The 21752-nt window shown below is 30.1% G+C and overlaps 2 protein-coding genes and 1 long non-coding RNA gene across 5 annotated transcripts; 2 read left to right on the forward strand and 1 right to left on the reverse strand.

The window, feature by feature from the left end:
- Positions 1-144: 144 nt before the first annotated feature.
- LOC122524488 lies at positions 145-8718 on the forward strand. 3 transcript variants are annotated; one of them, XM_043646797.1, is made up of 10 exons: positions 145-352; positions 1093-1312; positions 1412-1561; positions 1754-5493; positions 5598-5835; positions 5919-6096; positions 6180-6371; positions 6473-7009; positions 7077-7304; positions 7386-8718. In XM_043646797.1, the coding sequence occupies exons 4-10, from the start codon at positions 1842-1844 to the stop codon at positions 8457-8459; spliced, it is 6099 nt and encodes a 2032-aa protein (XP_043502732.1). In that variant the 5' UTR covers positions 145-352; positions 1093-1312; positions 1412-1561; positions 1754-1841; the 3' UTR covers positions 8460-8718. The 3 variants fall into 3 exon arrangements, with proteins under 3 accessions (XP_043502732.1, XP_043502734.1, XP_043502733.1); XM_043646799.1 differs by having other exon boundaries at positions 1412-1552; XM_043646798.1 differs by having other exon boundaries at positions 1412-1540.
- Positions 8719-10201: 1483 nt separating this feature from the next.
- On the reverse strand, positions 10202-11330 carry LOC122524489 (STING ER exit protein). Its single transcript, XM_043646800.1, has 4 exons — positions 11137-11330; positions 10904-11060; positions 10590-10818; positions 10202-10502 (listed from the first exon to the last, which is right to left on the reverse strand). The coding sequence occupies exons 1-4, from the start codon at positions 11255-11257 to the stop codon at positions 10356-10358; spliced, it is 654 nt and encodes a 217-aa protein (XP_043502735.1). The 5' UTR covers positions 11258-11330; the 3' UTR covers positions 10202-10355.
- Positions 11331-13678: 2348 nt separating this feature from the next.
- LOC122524073 lies at positions 13679-14475 on the forward strand. The gene is made up of 2 exons (XR_006305452.1): positions 13679-13774; positions 14284-14475. It is a non-coding gene; the product is annotated as an uncharacterized LOC122524073 (long non-coding RNA).
- The last annotated feature ends 7277 nt before the right edge of the window (positions 14476-21752 follow it).

Here is a 21752-nt window from a genome sequence, read left to right on the forward strand (position 1 = left end):
ATTAGAATTGATTATAATAATTTATATCTATATTTTTTATCTGATTGGTTGACAAATAATTTCTATCAACGCGATTGGTTGAAATTTGTAATCGGTGAGAGTAATCAGTACCATCTAGCGGTGGTTCCTAGTATTTATATTATGTTTTCGGAACTGGGATCGTCATTTCTCAAATTTGCGGTTGTGTATTAGGATAACAAAGAAATAGGTGATTTATTATACGAATAAATAAAAGAATTTATCGAAAGATTTGACGGTTTTGTTCATGAGATGCTTTTAAGGGTAGACATTGAATATCGTCGAGATAATTCACGGATTTTTTGTCATTGCATCTGGAATAAAATAATGCAAGGTGCGTATGTGTGACGTACGATCAATAAATTATTAAGAAATTCTCATCTAAAGTTTATCTTTAAGATAATTCGTATTTATTTTCTTTCCACCATTTATTTTACTATCAATTAATAAAACGAAAAATAAGAAATTACAATTCGAATTTTTCGGGATAAACTTGGATATGTTATTTCTAGCATTGAAAATATTTAAATACGTCTATCTACACAAAATGACAGTGGCCATAAATTGACAGTAATCGTCGGTGCCCATATTCTTAGATTCTAACTTTAAAAATGATTAAACCGGGAATAAATTAAATCCGTCATACGTTTATATTTTATTATAATTTAACACAAACGTGTTTTATATTCAGATGTTTGATTTGTATAATTGTGTGAAATAATTTAATGAAAAAAAGAACATATTCAAATATTGTTTGTTTTTTAATCTTTGTGTAGCAGATGTGCGTTTGTTTGGCAAGTATTTAAATGAGTATTTAAATTAAGTCAAATGAATATTTATAAATTTTATATTTTTATATTAATAATATTTAAACTAATAAATAAATTGTAATTATACGTATGTAATGTATAATATAGTATATATACATATATATTATACGCATAATACGTTATGTATGTGTATGTGTATGTGTATGTGTATGTGTGTGTGTGTGTGTATGTATATGTGTATCAGTGATATGATAAATAAAAAAGTAACTTAATTAATAATTTAAATATTTTGGTTAAATTAAAGGTAAACAAGTATAAATAAATATGTCTCATGGCTGCAAAAAAGCTAGACAGCAGGGAAAATGGAAATATAGAAAGAGTACAACAATTGTTACAAGGTCAATCATTCTACACTTTGAACAGATGTGAATTTCTTTTAACTTTGCAATTTAAAAAATTGCACATTCGACGAGGGGATAAAATTAACGATAAAGATATTCATAAATTTCTAAACATGTTTTAAGGTAACTTTTTGTTATACGTCGTTAACTTAGAAAAAGATAAATTAATAAAAAAAAATATTAATCGTATTGATTTATAAAATGTTTAATTATATTTTACAGATCTTTATACGTTAATTTGGATTTGTTACAAGAGAAATGGCAACCAATAGTATTTATTCGTGATATTTCTATTAAACCACCGATAAGAAGTTTCTTTTACTTCAATAATGGATCAGATTTCAGTGAAAGGTTTTCTTTTAAGTAATAGTGGTACATCATTTTTTATTTGATATTAATAAAAGCATTCTTCGTAGCAGATTTTATTCCTATATATATTTTTTTTTTATGTTTATTTTTTTCTTTACAAAATAATATTTTTCGTTTATAAAAACATTTTTAAATTATAAACATTATAAAAAAGAGTATGATATATAACTGATAGAATTATTTTTATCTCAACAGAGTACATAAAATATGGTCACCAACGAGCGATACAACTGAACATTATGTGAAAGTCGAGAAACGCTATGTCGTGATAAATAAAAGTCCAATGTCATTAGAAATGGCTGATTCAATTAATCATCTTGAAACAATAACTTCAGAAAATAATTTGGATGTAGATTTAGAGGAATCTCAATTACCAACATATACTTCGACTATTGATGCAACGCTTTCAGCTTGTATTACACGAACCGATCATGAAGGCAATGTACCTGCTATTGATTGCAAACACGATGATACTTTAACTACTTATGGTGATTCGCGTCGTACAAAAGATTTACATAAAATAGCATTAATGGATTATCTTATTAACGACAGTAGTGCTACGAGCTCTTCTATGAATAGTCAACATGAATATTCGTCTGGTTCGTCGATAGAAAATCCTAAAAAAGTAACGTTGCATAACGATGAGATCACCCAGTACGAAAATGAAGTTCTCGGTGATCCATTTTATGAGTCGGATTGTGGAAGCGAAGGAGGAAATGAGACCTCTGAATCTGTTCCAAAAGATAATGACGAATGTAAAGAGAAAGTATTCGAAAAGCTAGAAGATGAAGAAGTGCATGATAATTGTACTCAAGTGGAAAGTTCATGCGCAGAGAAAGTACAGCACAAATTGACTGATTTCACGCGTTCATCGGCATGCAGTAATTCTAATATAAGTAATCATTACTTCATAGACGCGTCTTCTTTGAACGACGAAGTGGAAATTTTAAATATTAACGTTAAAGAAGATTTACAAACTGGTATAAATGCAACACGACCTTATATGTCTGTTTCCGCTGATTTTGCACAGACTTTATCGCAGAGTACTGCTACTGATCAATTCTATAAGTTTACTTGTCCATTTAAAGTAACCAACATACAAAATGAATGTAATAAAATTGCTGAATTTGAACCAGAAATGAAAATAACTAAATACTTTCAACCAGTTGTCGATATACCTAAGATAACAAAAATTAACTCAATGTTAATCAGCAAAGACGACGCGAATAAGGGTACAAACAAAGAGTCATTAGCTGTAGAAATAAAAGAAGCAGATAGCGGTGAAAGCAACCATGCTTCACCGTGTCCTGATAATAGCACAAATATCAATAATTCTCAAGATAAAATAGATGTAAACATTGATATTAAAAATGATGAAGATGTACTTTTGGATATTACGACGGAGGATTCGAAGGATCCTAAAGAGACTAATAAAAATACAACTGGAAATGCACAGCAACCTTTGTTAATAAGAAGAAATACATTTGAACTCGATTCGAATGATAAGCTTTCCGTGTTACGACAAGAATACGAACGTAGACAAGGCAATCTTGTTTTTCAAAGTGCCATACCACAATATTCGGGACACCGTGTAGATAGTGATATGATTTCTAATGCTACTACGGATTCAACGGCTGTACCTATCAATGACGTATTAAATAATTTTACTCCTGATATTAAAGTAGCTACAAATATGCAACAGTATCATTCAGGATATTTATCTTTAGACAGTTACGAATCTAAAATTGATAAAAATTTATTAGAAAATAATTATCTTCTGCAAAATAGTATTGCCAATTCCGATACATTGTATCCCAGTGCGGATAAAACAACAGATGATAAAATTACGTTGCAATGTTACGAAGACGACGATAGTGCATATAAGTCTAGCAGTAGCTTACCAGTTACTGTAGGTTGTAATATAGAAAATGTTAAGCTGGTAGATGTAATCAGAAAAACTAAAAGAAATGAAACTGCTCCAATTATTTCTGGTGGGGTCAGCACATCAGATTTTACCAAACCTATGGATAGTCCTATCGTAAAACGTAAAACGGAATCTACGCCTATCGTATCTGGCGGTTCTGTTATTATGGATGATACTAAAGATAAACCATCAAGAATGTCTTCTTCTATGACCGCGTGGGTTGTAGATATGAGCGATTGTACAAAAAGTGAATCAGGATCAACTACGAGAGATAGTTCCATAACTAACATGTCTCAAAGTTTTTCCACTCCTGAATGCATTAAAAATTCAATAAGATCTAACAGCCACGAGAAGCACGGTAGTTTAGGTTTTTTCGTCAATTTAAATAACGTAGAATCTAAAGAAGACACACCGGTGGAAGAAAATATTGAAAGTAAAAAATTAGAAGCACAGAAAAGTGACAAAGCTTATTGCGAATTCTATATCGATATATCTAATAAAAATGATCTTCCAAAGAATAAAAAGATTGTTAAAGAAGATACGAATCATAAAAATGTTGAGGAAGTCGATAAGAAAAATATATTCTCAATGTTCATAGATTTAGGAGATCCGCAAAAGACGACCGAAAGTGTTCCTCCTCCTAAAACGATGCATAAAAGAAATTTATCGTCGTTCACCGACAAACGTATCGAAGAGAAAATAGACGAGGTTGTTACCAACGAAAATTCTTCTACTCTTCAAGAGGATCAAGATTCACACTCGACTAAATCAATTAAAGAAAAACCCAAACGCGGTGTTTTCATGTTCATCGAATCGGATTCTCCTATAGTAAGAAGACGAACCTTATCCTCTTCTCGATCGGTTTTGAAACGTCATTCATGGAACATCGATAAAACACAAAGTACCAATGGTAATGGACAAGCACTTAATAAAGAATCAATAATAAAAAAAGAACATAAACGAGCGCATAGCTTGTCGGTGGATCAAAGGGATTTGAAGAAGATGCAAACTAAACAAAGTTCTTCTAGTCATTCTCTCAGTGATGCTGCAGGAGGTGAATCAACGAATAATAAGAATTCAAATTCGTTGCATGAATTGGAAAGTAATTCTAATAATAACATGGATACGTCTACGGAAGAATGTTTGGCGTATGATATAAAGGATACTCCACCAAATTCTCACATAGAAATTATCGATAAAGAATTACGTGCTAGTATTAAATATCAACAATACAAGGAATTAGGTAACGACAGAGAACAACCATTGGATGACGATACCAAAATATACGAAGATGAGTATTCAGATATGTCTGGATGGGGCAAGACATGTACGGAAAGTACCAATGGACAAACACGTAAAAGTGAAACATTTGACATTAGCAGTGGCAGCGGACCATCTCCCAATAGCGATAATCGTGATTATGAATTATCGGATTTACTAAGCAGAGATGTTGAGACTACTGTTAACAAACATCCAATCATTCCCTCGACTGGTAATAAAATATTAGAAACTCATAAATCTTTAAATGAGACTATTAAGAAGATAGAATGCGAGTTGGAAGGTCCAGATTATGTAAAAGCGGATTGGACTTATAACAACCATACGTCTGTATCTAAAGTAGATAAGAATAATCATGTTAGTCACGACGTAAAGGATTTACAATTGAATAAGAAAAAGCCTAGTTCGAAATTCGTTAGGCTCTCTGATTTAACAGAAACATCTGGACATTCTCATACCTCTGATTATTTAATGCCCAAGGAAAACAGGGCTGTATATCGTATGAGTAGTAGTATTCCAGAAACATCTTGGATAGAAAGTAAATTAGTTATGTCAAGAACCAGCGATTCTGTTAGAACTCTCTCTCGAGTATTTTCTTCTGTCATGAGTACTTCGTTACCATCCAAACAAAAATCACCTCTTGAGGAATTAACGAGAGACGGGGAAGCTGAAGGTATCATTTCTGAAAGTGATATTAGTAGCATGCAAAGTAGCATGGGACGTTCCGGAGCTGGTATGTAAATTATAGTACTATATATTATATTTATTATACTATAATATATAATATATATCAATATATAATAATTTGAAAACTATTATTAAAATATTATTTTGTAGATGGAAGTACAGAGGAAACAGAAACATCAAGCTTGGCTGGAGGGAAACCACACAATCGGTTGGGTGAAGATTTGTTAAGAATGTTTTCGGAAGAAATTAATACGGACGTTACCATCGACGTATCCGGAGAACGTATTAGAGCGCATAAATGTATATTAAGTTCTCGTTGTCAATATTTTGCTGCAATACTTAGCGGTGGATGGATCGAAAGCGCAGGAAATGTGATTTCCTTACAAGGGTACATCGATATTATCATTTAATAATATTTCTAATAAAATTTAAAATATCAAGATTAATATTAATTTGAAAATTATTTTACAGATATTCATACAACGCGGTAAATTTTGCATTACGTCACATATACAGCGGCGAAAGTAACATACCAGATTCCATAAGCATCGTCGAATTAGCTACACTGGCTGATATGCTTTGTTTAGAAGGTCTTAAAGAAGTTATTGGATATACTATTAAAGTCAAGTATTGTCATTCTTTTCATAAAGTAAATATTACTCTATTTTTTATCATATTCCTAATTGAATATTAAATATTTGTGATACTATAATATATTTATAAAACTGTTAGCCTTGTCAAGTGTGTGCTGTTGGAGTTTTGGAATGTATGCCATTGGCAGCAGCTTATGGTCTGGATGAAATATATCGTAAATCATTGAGATGGGTAACAAGACATTTTGTACGAATATGGCCATGCAAAGCATTCGCAACCCTTCCGAGAGAATTAATGGAAAAATGTTATTTACAACATATAGTTCATATGGTATGTATAACAACACAATGTTATAAATAATTATTCTTTTTAATATACATTTGTAAACGTTTATAAATGAATAATTTGATTACTTTACTCTCTGTTCACAGTCTACAGATAATGTACTTCAAACTATGATGGATTGTGATAAGCTGTTAGCAACTTTGCCAAATGTACGCTGGGCAGAACCGGTCTACAGAATGGTTTCTAATTTATTAGAAACTACGTTGAAATTTTTATCCGACAATTTTGCGGCAATATTAAACAATGAAAATTTCCAATCGCTTGGTCGCGATTTAACGTGGAACATAAGCCGTTTGGAGGATAACTTTTTATCCGCGGCAGAACGTTTACCACCGGAACAAGCGTGTAAAAGTTATTCCAGGTTGCATAAAATGTTATTGCCCTTGCAAACGGATAATTTTCAGACCAAGCTTAAATGGGGTCCTTTGTTTATTGAATTTTTAAAGAAAATTCAAGCTCGCGTTGAAAAATGTTTGGTTCGCGAAGCAGCGAGAGCTGCGAGATCAACTACGTGGTTAAAAATGGATTTGGAACTTCGTCGTAGGATTCAAGAATTGGCGTGTCTTGTTATTTTACCACACGAAACGTCGAAATGTCAATCAAGGCATTCAAATTTTTTGAAGGTAAATTAATTAGAGATGAATTTATTAAACGAATTAAGTTTATTTTATTTTGTATTATATTGCAAAGGAATCAAAGACATCATCTGGTTGTTCGGCGAATCGGAATTTAGATTTGAAACGTGTGAAAATGGCTATATCCGAGCACAACGACAAAACGATGAAACAAATGCCAACGCGCAAAGTTTTAAATAAACCAAAAAGCGATCCTGTTGAAAGAAAATTGCAAGAGGATAATAAACCGAGTACGAGTGATGCTCCTCCAAGTCGACCTAAATCATGGCCCAATAAAATAGAAGTAAATTAAAATTAATAACATATATAATATATTTTTCTATTATTATATGTTAATAATATTAATTAATATGATTTTTTTTAGGTAAAGTCTAGATATTTAGAACCGAGAACCAAATTTGTACCAAAAGAGAATGCTACTACGGTGAGTCAAGATAAAGTTATAATACAAAGACGAAAAATTACGATCTCGTCGTCAGATTCATCGCGTACGTCTAGTCCGGCGACGAAACGAGTGACTGAGAAAAAACCAATAGCGAGAGTAAAGCTACCCGTAAAGAAAGACGTAAAGGCACTGTCCTCTGATAGTTTGACCGAATCTAACATGGCCAGACCGAACAAGAAGAAAAATGTGATAAGTAAAAGTTGCGGTATAACTCGTCCAGAATCGCCATCGTTTAAACAGAAAAGCACAGAGATCGGATTGTCCGTAGATTCGTTAGCAGAATCTAAAAACAAACCAACGGTCGTAAAGAAAAATGTTAACAAAATGGATACATCTATGTCTACCGATAGTCTTATGACAGAAATAACAGCTAATCCTAAATCTAATCCGTTACAAAAATTATCACCGACATTAGGAAAGAATATAAATAAAACTCAAATTTATGATAGAACGAAGAAGAATATATCACCGATGCAACAGAAAAATCCAGTACCGGTAACACGTAGGCCGCCAAGATCTTTGGAGAATTCAACCGCAGCGAGTAGAAGTAGGGCAGCAGCTATTAACGCTTATCACGGTTCGCCAAATTTACGTAGGAATCTTTTGGATGCTGCCAAGACACCGGATATATCAAGTAAGTCGATAAACAATGTTCCCAGTCGAATAATGAATATGCGACAAACTGTACAATCGACTGCTATGGTTAATTCGATCGTTAAAAGAGAAAAGAAAGACAACAGCGCTAATCAACAAGGATCGGATAATTCGAGCAGAAAATCATCCCCTAAATCTGGCACTAATAGACCGAATAAACCGATCCTTGTTAATAAAAAATTATCTTCCAAAATCAACGACGATAAGATCAAAACTAAGTGCCATACCGAAGAGACTCCTAAACAACTAACGGTTGGTTCTAGATCGGGCACGTTTCTTAAAGATGAGCCTACTATACTTAAAAAAACGGACATTAAGTCATCTCAGATAAGTACTTAAATGTGCATATGAAATGTAATCTTTTTTCTATATAAGATACATTACTATATTATTATAATAATATTAATAATAATATTAACACTAATATTAATAATAATAATGAACACGCATAGAGAAGTCATTTAACGCAGCTAAGAACGTGATAAATGAAACGAATCATGCTCGATGTAAGATAGATTATTGCAATTTAAATTATCTTATATATATACAGGCTCTATAGCATGTGATTTTGTTACAATATTAAATATTACTACGTATACACGGTCAGACGTTATATATATATATGTAATAATATAATCGCATTCCTTTTTGACATACGTTTATCGATGACAAAATTACTATTTTAATTTATTTTAATTCTATATAAAATAATTTCCATTTCCTTGATCAGCACTGTAAATAATTGTCCTGTTGTTTGTGGAACAGTGTGGTCAGAGTTTTATTACCATATTTAACATCTTAGGTTTAATTCTAAATACAAGAACGAAAGAAGAAAGATCGTGATTTTATAAAATATCTTTTTCAGAAGAGTTTTCAATTATTGATTAATTAACTTTCTTTTTTTTCTTGCTGCTAACGATAAGTAGATTTGAATATTTTTTTATTGACTTTTTTTTTATAATACTTATTATATAAACGAATATCTTTAAAGATCGGATGAAGCTTGACAAAAAACAACAATTTCATATATCACACACATCACATGTAGAGACACGTATTTTAAATGTTTGCAACTACATTTTCTGGCTATATCAAAGATAAAGTATGATACGATGAACTTATAATATATTTTTAGGTAGTTGCAAAAATTAATCCCTTTCCCTATTTTTGAATAGAGCCATATTTATCATTTTTGTTTTTGTTTTTTTCTTTTTTTACATACATATATGTTTTTTAGCATACATTTTATTTCTATAGTATATCTGTAAAACGACAAATTATGATCGAATTTTTTTCTTCTTAATAAATATATTGCCATAGTCTATAAATATATATTATATATAATGTATATTTATTTCATTGATTGAAAACTTTTTTTTGAACTTATATAACATTTAGAATGCAGGAAATATATTGTATTCCTATATACAATAATAATATTTAGAATGGTAAGGAAATGTCACATATTGTATACAAATTTTTTAATTTTTCATTATGTTGTTTAGGTTTAGTATTCATTTTGTCGATCGATGAAGATATACTATAGTAAAATAAATTAAATAATTAATGAAAAGATACGCAGTTTTATTTAACGTTGTATGTGATATTTTTGGATCTAAGTTATGTTTTGCGAACATTATTTACTTATATTACTGAACTATCAGAATAGATAAAACATGGAAGATATTAACATTCTTTTCTGATCGTTTAGTTTTATTTACAAAAAAAATAAATGGATAATTATATTTGTTCTATTATATAGACTTAAGTTAATTCGAATGAAAATATACATTTAATTTTCCTAGATTATTACTATCTTAGAAAAATATAATTTTTTTATCTTCATCGACATATCTACAAAACATACAAAAGAAAAAGAAACTTCTTGCTTCGCCTTAAACACACATACATACAGACAGACAGATACACACACACACACACACACACACAATACTGTACGTTAAAAAAAATATATATTTATTTATTAAATTCTAATCTATATTTTGCAATGTAAATTTTTATGCAATGTTTATAATCTAGTCATTTGTATATTAATTACTTTTATGTAATGTTAATAAACATTTAAAAGTGTTAAAATATATTTACCAATTAAATTATACCAATGACTACCTTAATTTAAGAGTTACATAATAGACATAAATACATAATTAGAAAAAAATATTATTATAACGGTTCTCAATTAAATTACTGCGATATGGAAAAATTGTTGGAAAACTATACATCTAATAAAGTCCCTCTCGGTCTCGTCCGTTTAATATTTGTTTCCGTTGGTGGTATTGCTTTTCTTTTATTCATACCTTTTCTTTCTAATTGTTTTTCTATGATTCGTGCATTATTTGCATATGAGTCAGCAACTTCTCTCTACAAATTGAAATTTCATTTATAAATGTCCCAATTATATTTGGATAAATACTTTAAATATTTTAAATATTAGTTTGCTCAACTTACAGCTTCGATCTCATCTTCTTCTTCGTCTATCGTTGATACGGTTACTGAACTGAATTTACCCATATTTTTAGTATGTTTGGTAACCATTATCTTCTTAGGTTTTTCAATTGCTACTTGATTATATATATCGGTCATTGGACCTTCTCCAGAACTTTTTATCACAGCACCCTTTACGATAAACACTACGTTCACATTTGGATCATGTTTGTAATACAAGAATAGACCACATCTGTATGACCATAATTTTTATATTAATCATACAAAAATATTTTATATACGTAGGTTGTTTATAACAATAATGAAGTAATACATACTTTTTACATTTTTGTCGATGCTGTTTTTCTATTCCTTCTGAACGCTTAAGGTAAACGACTTCATCTTGTTCGCAGGTCATTTTATGTGCATGTTTACTGCCATCAATAACCCTTGCCCCATCTCGTTTTCTTAATGGTAATTTTTCAATAGCGCAATCTAAAATATAATAATTTTTTGTATAATTGTTCTTTATATGAAATTTTATGACAACAAAATTTTGCAGAAAACTAACCTAAAATCAATGTCATTTGACCACATAAACAATAATAAATATGTAATGGTTTTTCTTCGCCGTATTCTTCTTGATCTTTTGTATCAGAACATATTATGCTTCTTGAAACTACTTTCGGCATTTTCTTTCACTTTAAATCACTTTTATTAAAATAAAATGTCAAATAACAACAACTTTGCAATGCACACACACACACATATTAGTACATACACTGTAGTTTATACTGTAGATGGTGCTGCAATCGGTTTATTATATATTTTTTAAGTTGGCAATGCGTAAAATAAAGTGTGTAAATTAAAACAAAAATTGTTTCAAATTATCTATTAATGATTGTGTTTTTAAATTCGTGCTATAAATTCAAATTTTTGGTAAAAATTAAACACATTTTGTTTTTTAAGTATAAATTTTCGTGTGGAATTCTACATTATCGATATAACTTTATCTTGGTCGGTAATTATTATCAACATATTAAATCTCACGACCTGTTAATTACATTTATAAGTCATTCACGTTTTAAAGCATATTGTATATTAATGCATTCAAAAATTATTATTAGATGATAAATAGAATTTAAACCTGAGCGAGTATTTATATCTATAATAAGAAATTCGATTATTTTATCTTTGCAACATTATCTAAAAGAGGAACGCAAGTTTGAATGGAAACTCACACAACAGTGTATTAATTAGACTAATTAATTAAGGTTCATTAATATTAATTTGATTTTCTAATCATCCATTTAATCGTGTGAAGCTTAAATTCGATTACTTTACTAAATGTACTTTTGTAGGTCAAGATGTGATATCAAATCGATCGCGATAAGAAGAGAAAGAAATAAAATTGTTAATGGGGTTAGAAAGATAAAACGAAGATAATATTTTATAGGTTAATAATCTTTCATTATTATATATAACATTTTATTTTATATAGTATATGAATAATAAATAAGTATTAATTTTGGGTTTGGTTTTCAAGAGGCCCGAGATGGAACGTATTTTTGGAACTCTCTATTAAAATAAATTAATTATTTTGTTTTCAATAAATATAGAATATTAAAATAAAAATCATATACTATAAATATAATTTAAATTTATATTGTCATTTTAAGGGGCTTTCATAATTACGTATCAATCCGCAACCGACATTGTATAGAATACTTGTGGCTGTGTGTGGGCTAAACGCATTTATATATGTCACTGTTTTATCTATCATATAAACTTTTTACCCTGAAATCGTAAATACGGGAAATTACAGCGACTTGGTCGCAAGGGTTTGATCGATCAAGTAGGAGTTATCCCTGGTGTGGTTTCGTGTCCTTGACAAACTATGAAATAAAATATTCGTAAACTGTCTGCGGATATTCAACTAGTGAAAGGAACCTGACATTACGTGATCAAATTAAAGATGGCGTATATACTTTTCAAAATCTTTTAAATTAATTTTTAAATTATACTAGTAATAATATGAACACAAAAAAGCTTGATAATAAATAATAAAAATATTTTAGAGAAAGATTGTCTAGTATTCATTAAAAACACATGTTCGATAACTATAAATTGAAATGTTCAAATTTGCTGCAGTTGTTTTTGATTGGCCGCCATTTTTAATTGAGCACCAATCGAGATTAGGTGATCGATAATTTAAAGGTACATCATCGACAAATAGAAAGGAAGTATTTTTATTAATCAACGAATTGACATCATCGTAATACATTACAATAATCAACGGAAATGACATCATACTAACTTTAAGATCAATGAATGCCATTGGACGGGTTTAACTAGAGTCTCGTTTGATTGATGCAGGTGTATGTAAATATACTGAGCAAATGTGCTATCTAATATAATTTAAACCACGAATTAAAATTTCTTCCTTTTTATATTTCAGAAGATAGTTTTTCTTCTGGGGTACAAAACATAAATAAAAATCGAAGAGTTTGTAAAGTTTATCTATTAAACGTAATCGGTAAAATGCGTTGGCGCAGGTAAGAATCGTAAAACGTTAGAAAAAAAGGGTAAGAAAGAAAGAAAGAAAGAAAGAGAGAGAAAGAGAAAGAGAGAGATCGAATATAGGAAAGTCCTTGACATGGCGGACTGTGCATATCGAATTTTATTCTCTCATGGTATTTACGTCCATACGCTTACGTCATAACGTGACACGACCTTATTGTTAGGTATACGCATCCACCGATCAGTTTCCTCGCATTTTTAACATTTCTCGATTATCGTGAGAAAAATAATCTTAGAAGAAATAAAAATCGAATAACAATAATTAAATATAAAAAAACAAATAAAGGAATAAAAAATTGGCGAATAAAAATAAAGATAAAAAGAAAAAAGAAGAAGAAGAAGAATGAAAAAAAAAAAAGATAAAAGTATGAGATAATAATTCGAAAATAGGCGCCATATTAGGTAATCCCGTGGGCTGCCATATTGAAATATATACCATTGGTCCGCGTGAGTTGGCAATGCTGGGGAAGGATTTTAACGAATAGGGGGTCAGTATGCGCGGCGGTGTATGCGCAGTAGTACGAGGCGCGCGTGTTACCTCGAACAGGAGCTGTTCGTCGCGGCGCAGGACGAGTTCTCTTCGATAGTCTCCTCTTATTCTCTTCGGTATAAAAGGCTACGTGTCGCCGGTACGTTTACGGTAACCTCGTCCGCGCGTGCCCGTTCGTAACCTCTCGTCCATCGTCCTCGTCGTCAATTTTTATTCCCTCCTCTTTCTCTCTCTCTCTCTTTCTCTCCCTCTCTCCTCCGCACCGATTTCACTCCCCTCGCGCGCATTTGCGGTTTCTTAATTTTTCCTCAATTTTTTTTTAAAATATACACGACGCGTATTCGAGAACTCTTTATTTAATATCTCGTGATCGTCATTATTATTATTATTATTATAATTATTATTATTGGTATCTTCGTCGTCTGTCGTGACTGGTGCGTGCGTGACCAAAGACGGAATACGCAGGAACAGCAGGAATAGGAGAAACTTGTGAAGGATTAATTGTTGAATGAGTAGGGAGAAAGGATAGGTGCCCTTCCTTCCTTCCTTTCTTCCTTCTTTCCTTTTTCATTTCTCCTTATTATTTTGTCCCTTTTAGTTTTATTCCCCTTCTTCCTTTTTTTTTTATTTTAATGCGTGCACGTTAAGCATGCACGCATGCTGATAAACAGCGCTGTCACACACGCGTCGATGGAAACACGTGTGTCTAGGATCATTGGGGATTCGATTTGTTTTATTTTATTGATATTGTGTGTTATCAATCTATGACTATTTGGACACGTGAATTGAATAATTATTTTGAATAAATAAACTTTTTACGGTATATGTTAATTACATCGAGAAAGGAGAAATCATATATTTAAATGTTTTATTCGATTCTACAAATGTGAAAACGTTCTAAATAAAAAAAGAAGAAATCGTTAACAACACTAACAAGAAGTCGTCGACATTTACATCCAATCGACCAGCTATACTCCTCTCGAGTTTCATTGCAACAGGTAAACTTTCGAGAATTATTTTTCATTAATAGTCATTTCTATTTACATAATTGGAGTATCGTTTACAGATCGAAATAGGATTCAATTCAATTTTAGAATTGTTTTGTTATTTTTGTATCAGCGTTTTTAAACCACTTGATTGTTTGTGATGTTTTCATTTCTTTTTATTTTTTTTTTATATATTCAAAATACATTTGTCAATGTTTTTATTAATAGACAAAAATTTAATGTAAAATAATAAATGATTATTTATACAATTTCATATTAATATTTCTAACGAAAATAATTATAAAATTCAAATAAAAATAAATATCTAAATAATCCATTTTTCTCAAATGAAAATCAAAACGAACGAGCAATTAAAACATTTTCCTCTAAAAATCCATGTTCTAATCAAAACTCAAATAGATTCAATTATAGCAATTATATTTGAAAATTGTTTAAACACTTTATTAATAAACGTAACGTACGTTCAAAAAAATCCTATTTAAATTGTCTCGTCGGACTAGTTTAACGTTTCTACTACTTTTATTTCCATCCCTTCGTAAAAGGCCAGGAAAGAAAATTGAAAGCCAAGAAAAATACGAACGATAAACAGCTGATCTTGAATGTCGTAGACAAAAGAGAGACAAGAACGATGCAAAGATAGATATCCTTTGTGTGTCTCGTAATTTCACCCTCAGGAAAAGGAAATAGGAGAGGTGGATGAGGGTGGGTGAAACAGACAGGCACACCCTGCGACTAATTACACCTTCGTGTTTTCCCATAACCGAGAGAATGATAGATAATTCCTACTTTGACAAGATGTATTTCTCGATTTTTCACCAAAATTAGCCTACTTTTTAAAGCATTTTATTTTTTCTTCTTAAAAAATATAAAAAAAAAAAGATATTATTAGAAAATCGTGGAATTTCTTCTCTCGTATTTATTGATTTCAGACAAAAATTTCATTTTCATAGGCCCGTGCCCGTGCATTCCTTTAAACATTCATAACTTTTAGAATCTTTTTTAGATATTCGGGAAATACTTTCTTTTAAATTAGAATAAAATCCATTATAAATATCGTTCATATTTTTGATGATACTCGAACAAAGATTGAATTGCATTGAATATAAACTATCGATACAAATAATTTCAATATTTATCTATCAATAATATAATTAAGTGAAATGAAATGGTCGTTTAAAAATATATTCAATCGACATTACAAATCGAATAAAGATTATTAAAATCGATCGTTGTAGTACACGTTTGCAGGGTGGTAAGATACCAATGTGAGAGTTCACGATTACTATATTCGCACATTCAATTATGTAAACTTTCTTTCATAAAGCATCAGCATATTATCGATTTGCGTGCTTATATCTTCTTATTAAGCGTTTATACAAACACACTAAAAAGTAGAAAAAATAATCACAGAGAACAAAATATATTATTTTATTATAAATCATCTATTCTAAATATATTAATATAAACACATATACATTTTTGTAATAACATATTAATATAATTAAAATCACTGTGTGTGATGAGAAACTTCATTACTTTTATTAAAACAATTCAAATAATATTTTATATAAATATTCGTTACATGTACTTTACGTATTTTTCTTTTCCCATTCTTAATTAAATTTTTCAACGACAAAGTACAATATATATATATATATGTTTTTATATTGTAAAGAAAAAATTATATTATAAAGAAAAAAAGGGAAAGAAAGAAGAAGAAAAAAAATGTATTTTTGTTCTTAAACGAAGCTGATGTAATTAGCAGCTTTCGTAACCCTACAATTTCCATAAAAATCGTTCTTAAATGGTTAAAAGTACAACGAGGATTGTACACGAAGGGATTAATCGGGTCGATGTTTGATAAGAAGTAAAAAAGTTGGTAGGAGGGTGGCAAGGTGTAGGAGGGTGCCAAGGGGTAGAAGGGAGGAGGGCTTTAAAGGGGGATAAATGTTTCGCCAGTTCTTTCTAACTTCAAACTACGAATATATACACATAAAAACCTCACGAAATGCTCACTATGTTTTCAGGTTAGTAACCCCATTGGTTCACGCGGATTATCGACTATTAAGGGTAGAAACAACCACCGAAATTCTTATGATTATCCTGAATCATGCAACTTTGTGTTTGTTCTTTCTTATTAGAAATATTTCACTGGTATAAATAAGAAAAAAAGAAATAACTAGCATGATTGATGATCCAAAAATTCTAAAGTATATTTCTTAAGGGTTTTGATTAATTAGATCGGAAGGATAATACTTAATTAGAGACATAATTAGAGTAATTCATTTGTTAAATCAATTAACTGTACAAATTTGAATATGTCTGACCACGTATAAGAATACCGTTTCTTATACTACTTAAAGATGTCTGACCATATATAAATGATCCTCTGTTCGTACTACTTAATATTAATACTAATTTTTAAATAATAGTTTATCTTGAATTCTAATAACAATTTTTTAATGACAATATAACAAATATTTAAGTGCATTTGCATCAGACAATCTTGAACTTCCTAGAAAATGCTAGAATAAATAATACAATAATAATAATAATAATAATAATAATAATATCTTTTAAGAAAAAGTTTAAAAAAAGAAATGAATGTAAATTTTGTTGACTCCATTGAAGAAAAAGAAAAGCTATAGAATGTAAATCGAGTGTGTACAAAAATAAATCATCCTTGGATGATCGCATTGTATTCAAATGTATAATATACAACGATGTTCATGTTGGACGTAATACTTTTTCTAAGGAATTGAAATGGGTGGATGGTGAGGGGGAGGGTTGGATATAAGGGTGATTCTTTTTATCGTATAAATATGCATCCTCTTTTTTTTCTTTTTTTCATTCTTCGTAGATAAGCTTTGTATAAAATGCTGATACGAAATTTGTCCACGGGGTATATTGTATTTTAGATTCGATTCACGTAAATGTATTATTAAAGTTTTATTTTCATACGTTCTTATATATATATATGTATCAGCTCGTTTCAAATGGAAAAATAACATTTTCTTTTGCAATTTAATTCAAGAAAATAAAAAGAAATATATATAAGTGAGGTGGTTGAAAATTGTCGAGCCTAACACACGAGGTTTGTTAACTTTACGATTACCACATTGTATCCCCACCCCTCCCCCCACTCCTCACCCATAAATCTGTGTAGTATTAATATTTAAAAATAAAATGAACTTGATTCTTACCTTTGTTAGATGTAAAATATTTGAAATGGTTGTTCCAATTATTTTTAATATTAAAAATCAAAGTGAGCAAAGTATGCGTTATATGAATCATTTTTAACGATTAAAAAAGTTTGATTAAAAAATTGCCGAGGTGAATTTCGGTAAAACGAAAAGTCACGTTAAAAAAGGAATATTAAAAAGAAGAAAAAATAAAAAAAAAAAAAAATAAGAAACCGTATCGACGTCGTTGCAGTTAACCAGTCGATATTTCATAAACAATATTTGTATGAAAAAAAAAAGAAAGAAAGAAAGATTGATCCATCGATCGACCTATCGCGTGGGAATAACATTCTTTGTTATTTTACCCTGGTGTGAAAGATAAAAGGACCCCGAAGTCGCGCAAACAAAAAGGAAAATAGCATTAATCGATTTCACTTTAAGCTGACGTTTTACGTAAATACACACATACACATACACAGTTATACATACATACATGCAACACCCGTTTGTGCGTATATACGTGCAAACGACATTTACATACATCATACAAAACAAATTAACAGGTCTTCAAAATAGTTGTGATATTAGTTTTGGTTTTTAAATCGGTTATACGAGAATCAAACATAATTGTTGAATTGTATTAAATATACAAACGTCTTATCCATATTTTGAAATCAATTTTGAATTCATATGATTGATATTTCAATAAATTTATTCGAAAAAGTCATAATTATCCATCATCATTTGAAAATAATCGTTTAATCGTTTCTACTTTGTATTAGATTTACGAATAACATTGTATTAATAAAAAAAAAGATAGGAAAAAAAGTATAAAGAACAAATGATCCATCAGGAAAGAAATTATATAATTAGTACAGACCACAGTTCAGGATGAAAATATCTGAAAGATTAGTTAGAAATCGGTCATCGTGATTACGTCAATATTATCTTAAACAATCTTGAAATACATGGATTCGCTTTGTCGAATACTTCCGTGTTTTTCTTATCAGAGAAATTCGATCTGACGTGATCGAACGTTGGTTGGTTGGTTGGTTCGTTCTTTATTCGTCTGGAATAATTTAACATTACTATTTTTATTATTATCGGTGAAGGGTGAAAAGATAATTTAGATACATATATATGTGTGTGCATATATATATATGTGTGTGTGCAGTATTATCAAGCATTTATTTTTAACTAACTTGGACAAATCTTAACGAGATCTTAATTGGCTCATTAGACGTTTCATTTTTAATTTATTTTCCTTTCCTTTCCTTTCCTTTTCATTTCATTTCATTTCCTTTTGTTTGATTCATTTTTATTCTTTTTTTTAATCACCGTACTTCCTTTCTTTCTGATAGTATTGACGATGGTCATTATTACAAATGTTCGTAACTTTTAACAAACGTTTATCGTTTATGTTTTCTCCAAACCCCTTCCCCCACCCCACCCACCCCCATATGAAACATTACGACGACGTAACACGTAAGACACTAAACCGAGTTTCAACCCAGTTGCTTTTCTCATTTAAAACGGTCGTTTCTTTGATGTCCTACAAATCTAGCTCCGAATTGGCCTAGTTTTTATTTTAAGAAGAAAATGCATTGTTTTCTTCCGCGGGAAGACGGTACAAAGAGAGACGCAATTAACGTACGCTTAGTTGGTTTTTTCTTTTTTTTTTTCTCAAGTGAAACTTCTTTTTAGAAGGGGTAAAGAAAAAAAGAAAAAGAAGAAGAAATTTCTCAACGAGCGAGACGAAAAAGTGAAAGATTTTGAGGGGAAGGTAGATTGTTAGATTGGTGGGAGAAAAACGGGGCAATATCGATCGGATGAAACTTATGGGAGATGTAAGGGGGAGATACGAGACAACCCCGTAAAAGGGGTACGAACAATTTTCTTTTTATAACGCGCCACGAAAAGTGCAACGCAATGTTATTGATATGAATTAATTGAATGAGAAAAATGAAAGAACAAAAATAAAATGTTTTTATTACATTAATACAATAATAAGATAGTCAAAGAAAATTATTAACAAAATTCAATTGAGTATCAAAATTGATCTAATGATATTTATAATGTAATACTTCGTGAAATCATTCTCATGGGGCTGGGGGGGAGGTATGAAATATTTCGAACGAATTATTTACTTGATTTAAATTTATTTTTATTTTCGTCATACTTAAACATACTACTTTTCGATAAAAATATCATTTTGTTCTGTTATCAAAATTTATTCGAATTTATTATTTAATCCACCATAAAAAATAATATTCTTCTTATGTTTTTTTTTTTCTAATCGCTTTATGTACGTCCTTGATAAAAAATTATTATATTCCAAACTCGCATAATCGTTGATCACGAATAGAAAAAAAAAGAAAAATAAAAATTATAAAATAAAGCAAGGTTTGATATTTTTCTGATAGTGGAAGAAAGGGGGGGGACGAACTTTTCCTAATGTGCTACACCAATTTACGATGCATTAATTATGCAGTAATTCGATTAACTTATATATACTCATACATAGATACACACACCCATACTTTGTTAGTCTGTTGGTCTCTTTCAGGTGGTATCGCGTGTACCGATACCCTCGTTTCAACGGGACAATAAATTGTGCGTCGAAAATCAATAACTATCGTCCCGTGAAACCATACTTGACGTATATACACTTACCTACGATTTGTTTTTTCTTCTTCTTCTTCTCCTTCTTCTTTCTTTATCTGTCGTTTACCTGTCTCTATGGAATTGGTTTACAAAAAAGAAGAAAAAAAAAAAAGAAAAAAAAAAAAAACAAGTAAGTAAATCAGTTTCATCCCACCCACAGTCTCATCTTTTATTTTCATTTTTTTTTTTCTATTTTCTTCTTCCATTAAATTAATCCACCTTTTTTCCTTCTGAACAAAATTTTCTATCTCAAACGAAAGCAAAATACAAAAAAATAATTTCATTTGAAACATTTTCATGATTTTTATTTAAATAGATTATTATTATTATTATTATTATTATTATTATTATCATCATATCAATTGTGTGATTCGACAAATTTATTTATCGTTAAGGGCATCAAACGATCATCGCGATAAAATTCAATTGTCTCGTTGTGTTGGTTTTTTATGTTATGCGTGTTAACGTTAGCCTGACATAGATCCCTTTCGTGTAATATCGTTTTTCGATCGACTGATGATATCGAGTTGTCGTGACTGAGATCAATTTTTCGTTTTAACCCCCTATAACTTACCACCTTGGAATGACGGTGTGTGTTTTAATAGAATGCATATATATATATAACAAGCCACGTGGTTAGTACACATGTACTTATAGATTTATTTATTAGTTTCTCTTTTTTCCTCTCCTTATTTTATTATTTATTAATTTTAACTGATGCATTGTTTTTTATTGCAATCGTACATTCGTATGAATTAAATAATTATTCCTTGTCGTAAATATAAATTTAACAAACACCCACCACCCTGTAATTTTGAAACATATTTGTGAGATACGAGTGCCTCCAAGCCAAGTATTTAAATAGGCATTCGTGAGAAGATTGGACGGTGGGCCTTGGATAGCTCAATGGTTAAAAAGCAGTCGCCCGGAAAGTGGAAGATCCGGGTTCGAGTCCAGGTTCGAATCCCGGTCCAGTCAGCCCAATTTTTTCACGAATCCTAAATATTATACACATTTTGTTTTCAATTTATATTCTAACTTTTTAAATAAAAATCAATATATATGTATATATATATTAATAATAAATAATATATAAATAATAAAAATTGATAAATATTTAATATCGCAAATAAATTGTAACGATTAATTTAAAATTGAATATTAATTTGTATTTAAATATTAATAGCGTAATTATATCGATGATATTTATTTGAATAATATTATTCGCTCAAATTATAACTATATAGATGATAAAAATATAATA

The sequence above is a fragment of the Polistes fuscatus genome, unplaced genomic scaffold, assembly GCF_010416935.1.
Source record: "Polistes fuscatus isolate 324 unplaced genomic scaffold, CU_Pfus_HIC Scaffold7, whole genome shotgun sequence".
Lineage (NCBI taxonomy): Eukaryota > Metazoa > Arthropoda > Insecta > Hymenoptera > Vespidae > Polistes > Polistes fuscatus.

Coding starts and splice junctions, on each gene's coding strand:
- LOC122524488 (XM_043646797.1), top strand. CDS start 1,842: ATGTCATTAGAAATGGCTGATTCAATTAATCATCTTGAAACAATAACT. Junction 5,836..5,918: donor AATGTGATTTCCTTACAAGG/GTACATCGATAT, acceptor ATTATTTTACAG/ATATTCATACAACGCGGTAA. Junction 6,097..6,179: donor ATTGTCATTCTTTTCATAAA/GTAAATATTACT, acceptor TAAAACTGTTAG/CCTTGTCAAGTGTGTGCTGT.
- LOC122524489 (XM_043646800.1), bottom strand. CDS start 11,257: ATGCCGAAAGTAGTTTCAAGAAGCATAATATGTTCTGATACAAAAGAT. Junction 10,819..10,903: donor CATCGACAAAAATGTAAAAA/GTATGTATTACT, acceptor ATGGTCATACAG/ATGTGGTCTATTCTTGTATT. Junction 10,503..10,589: donor AAGAAGATGAGATCGAAGCT/GTAAGTTGAGCA, acceptor TTCAATTTGTAG/AGAGAAGTTGCTGACTCATA.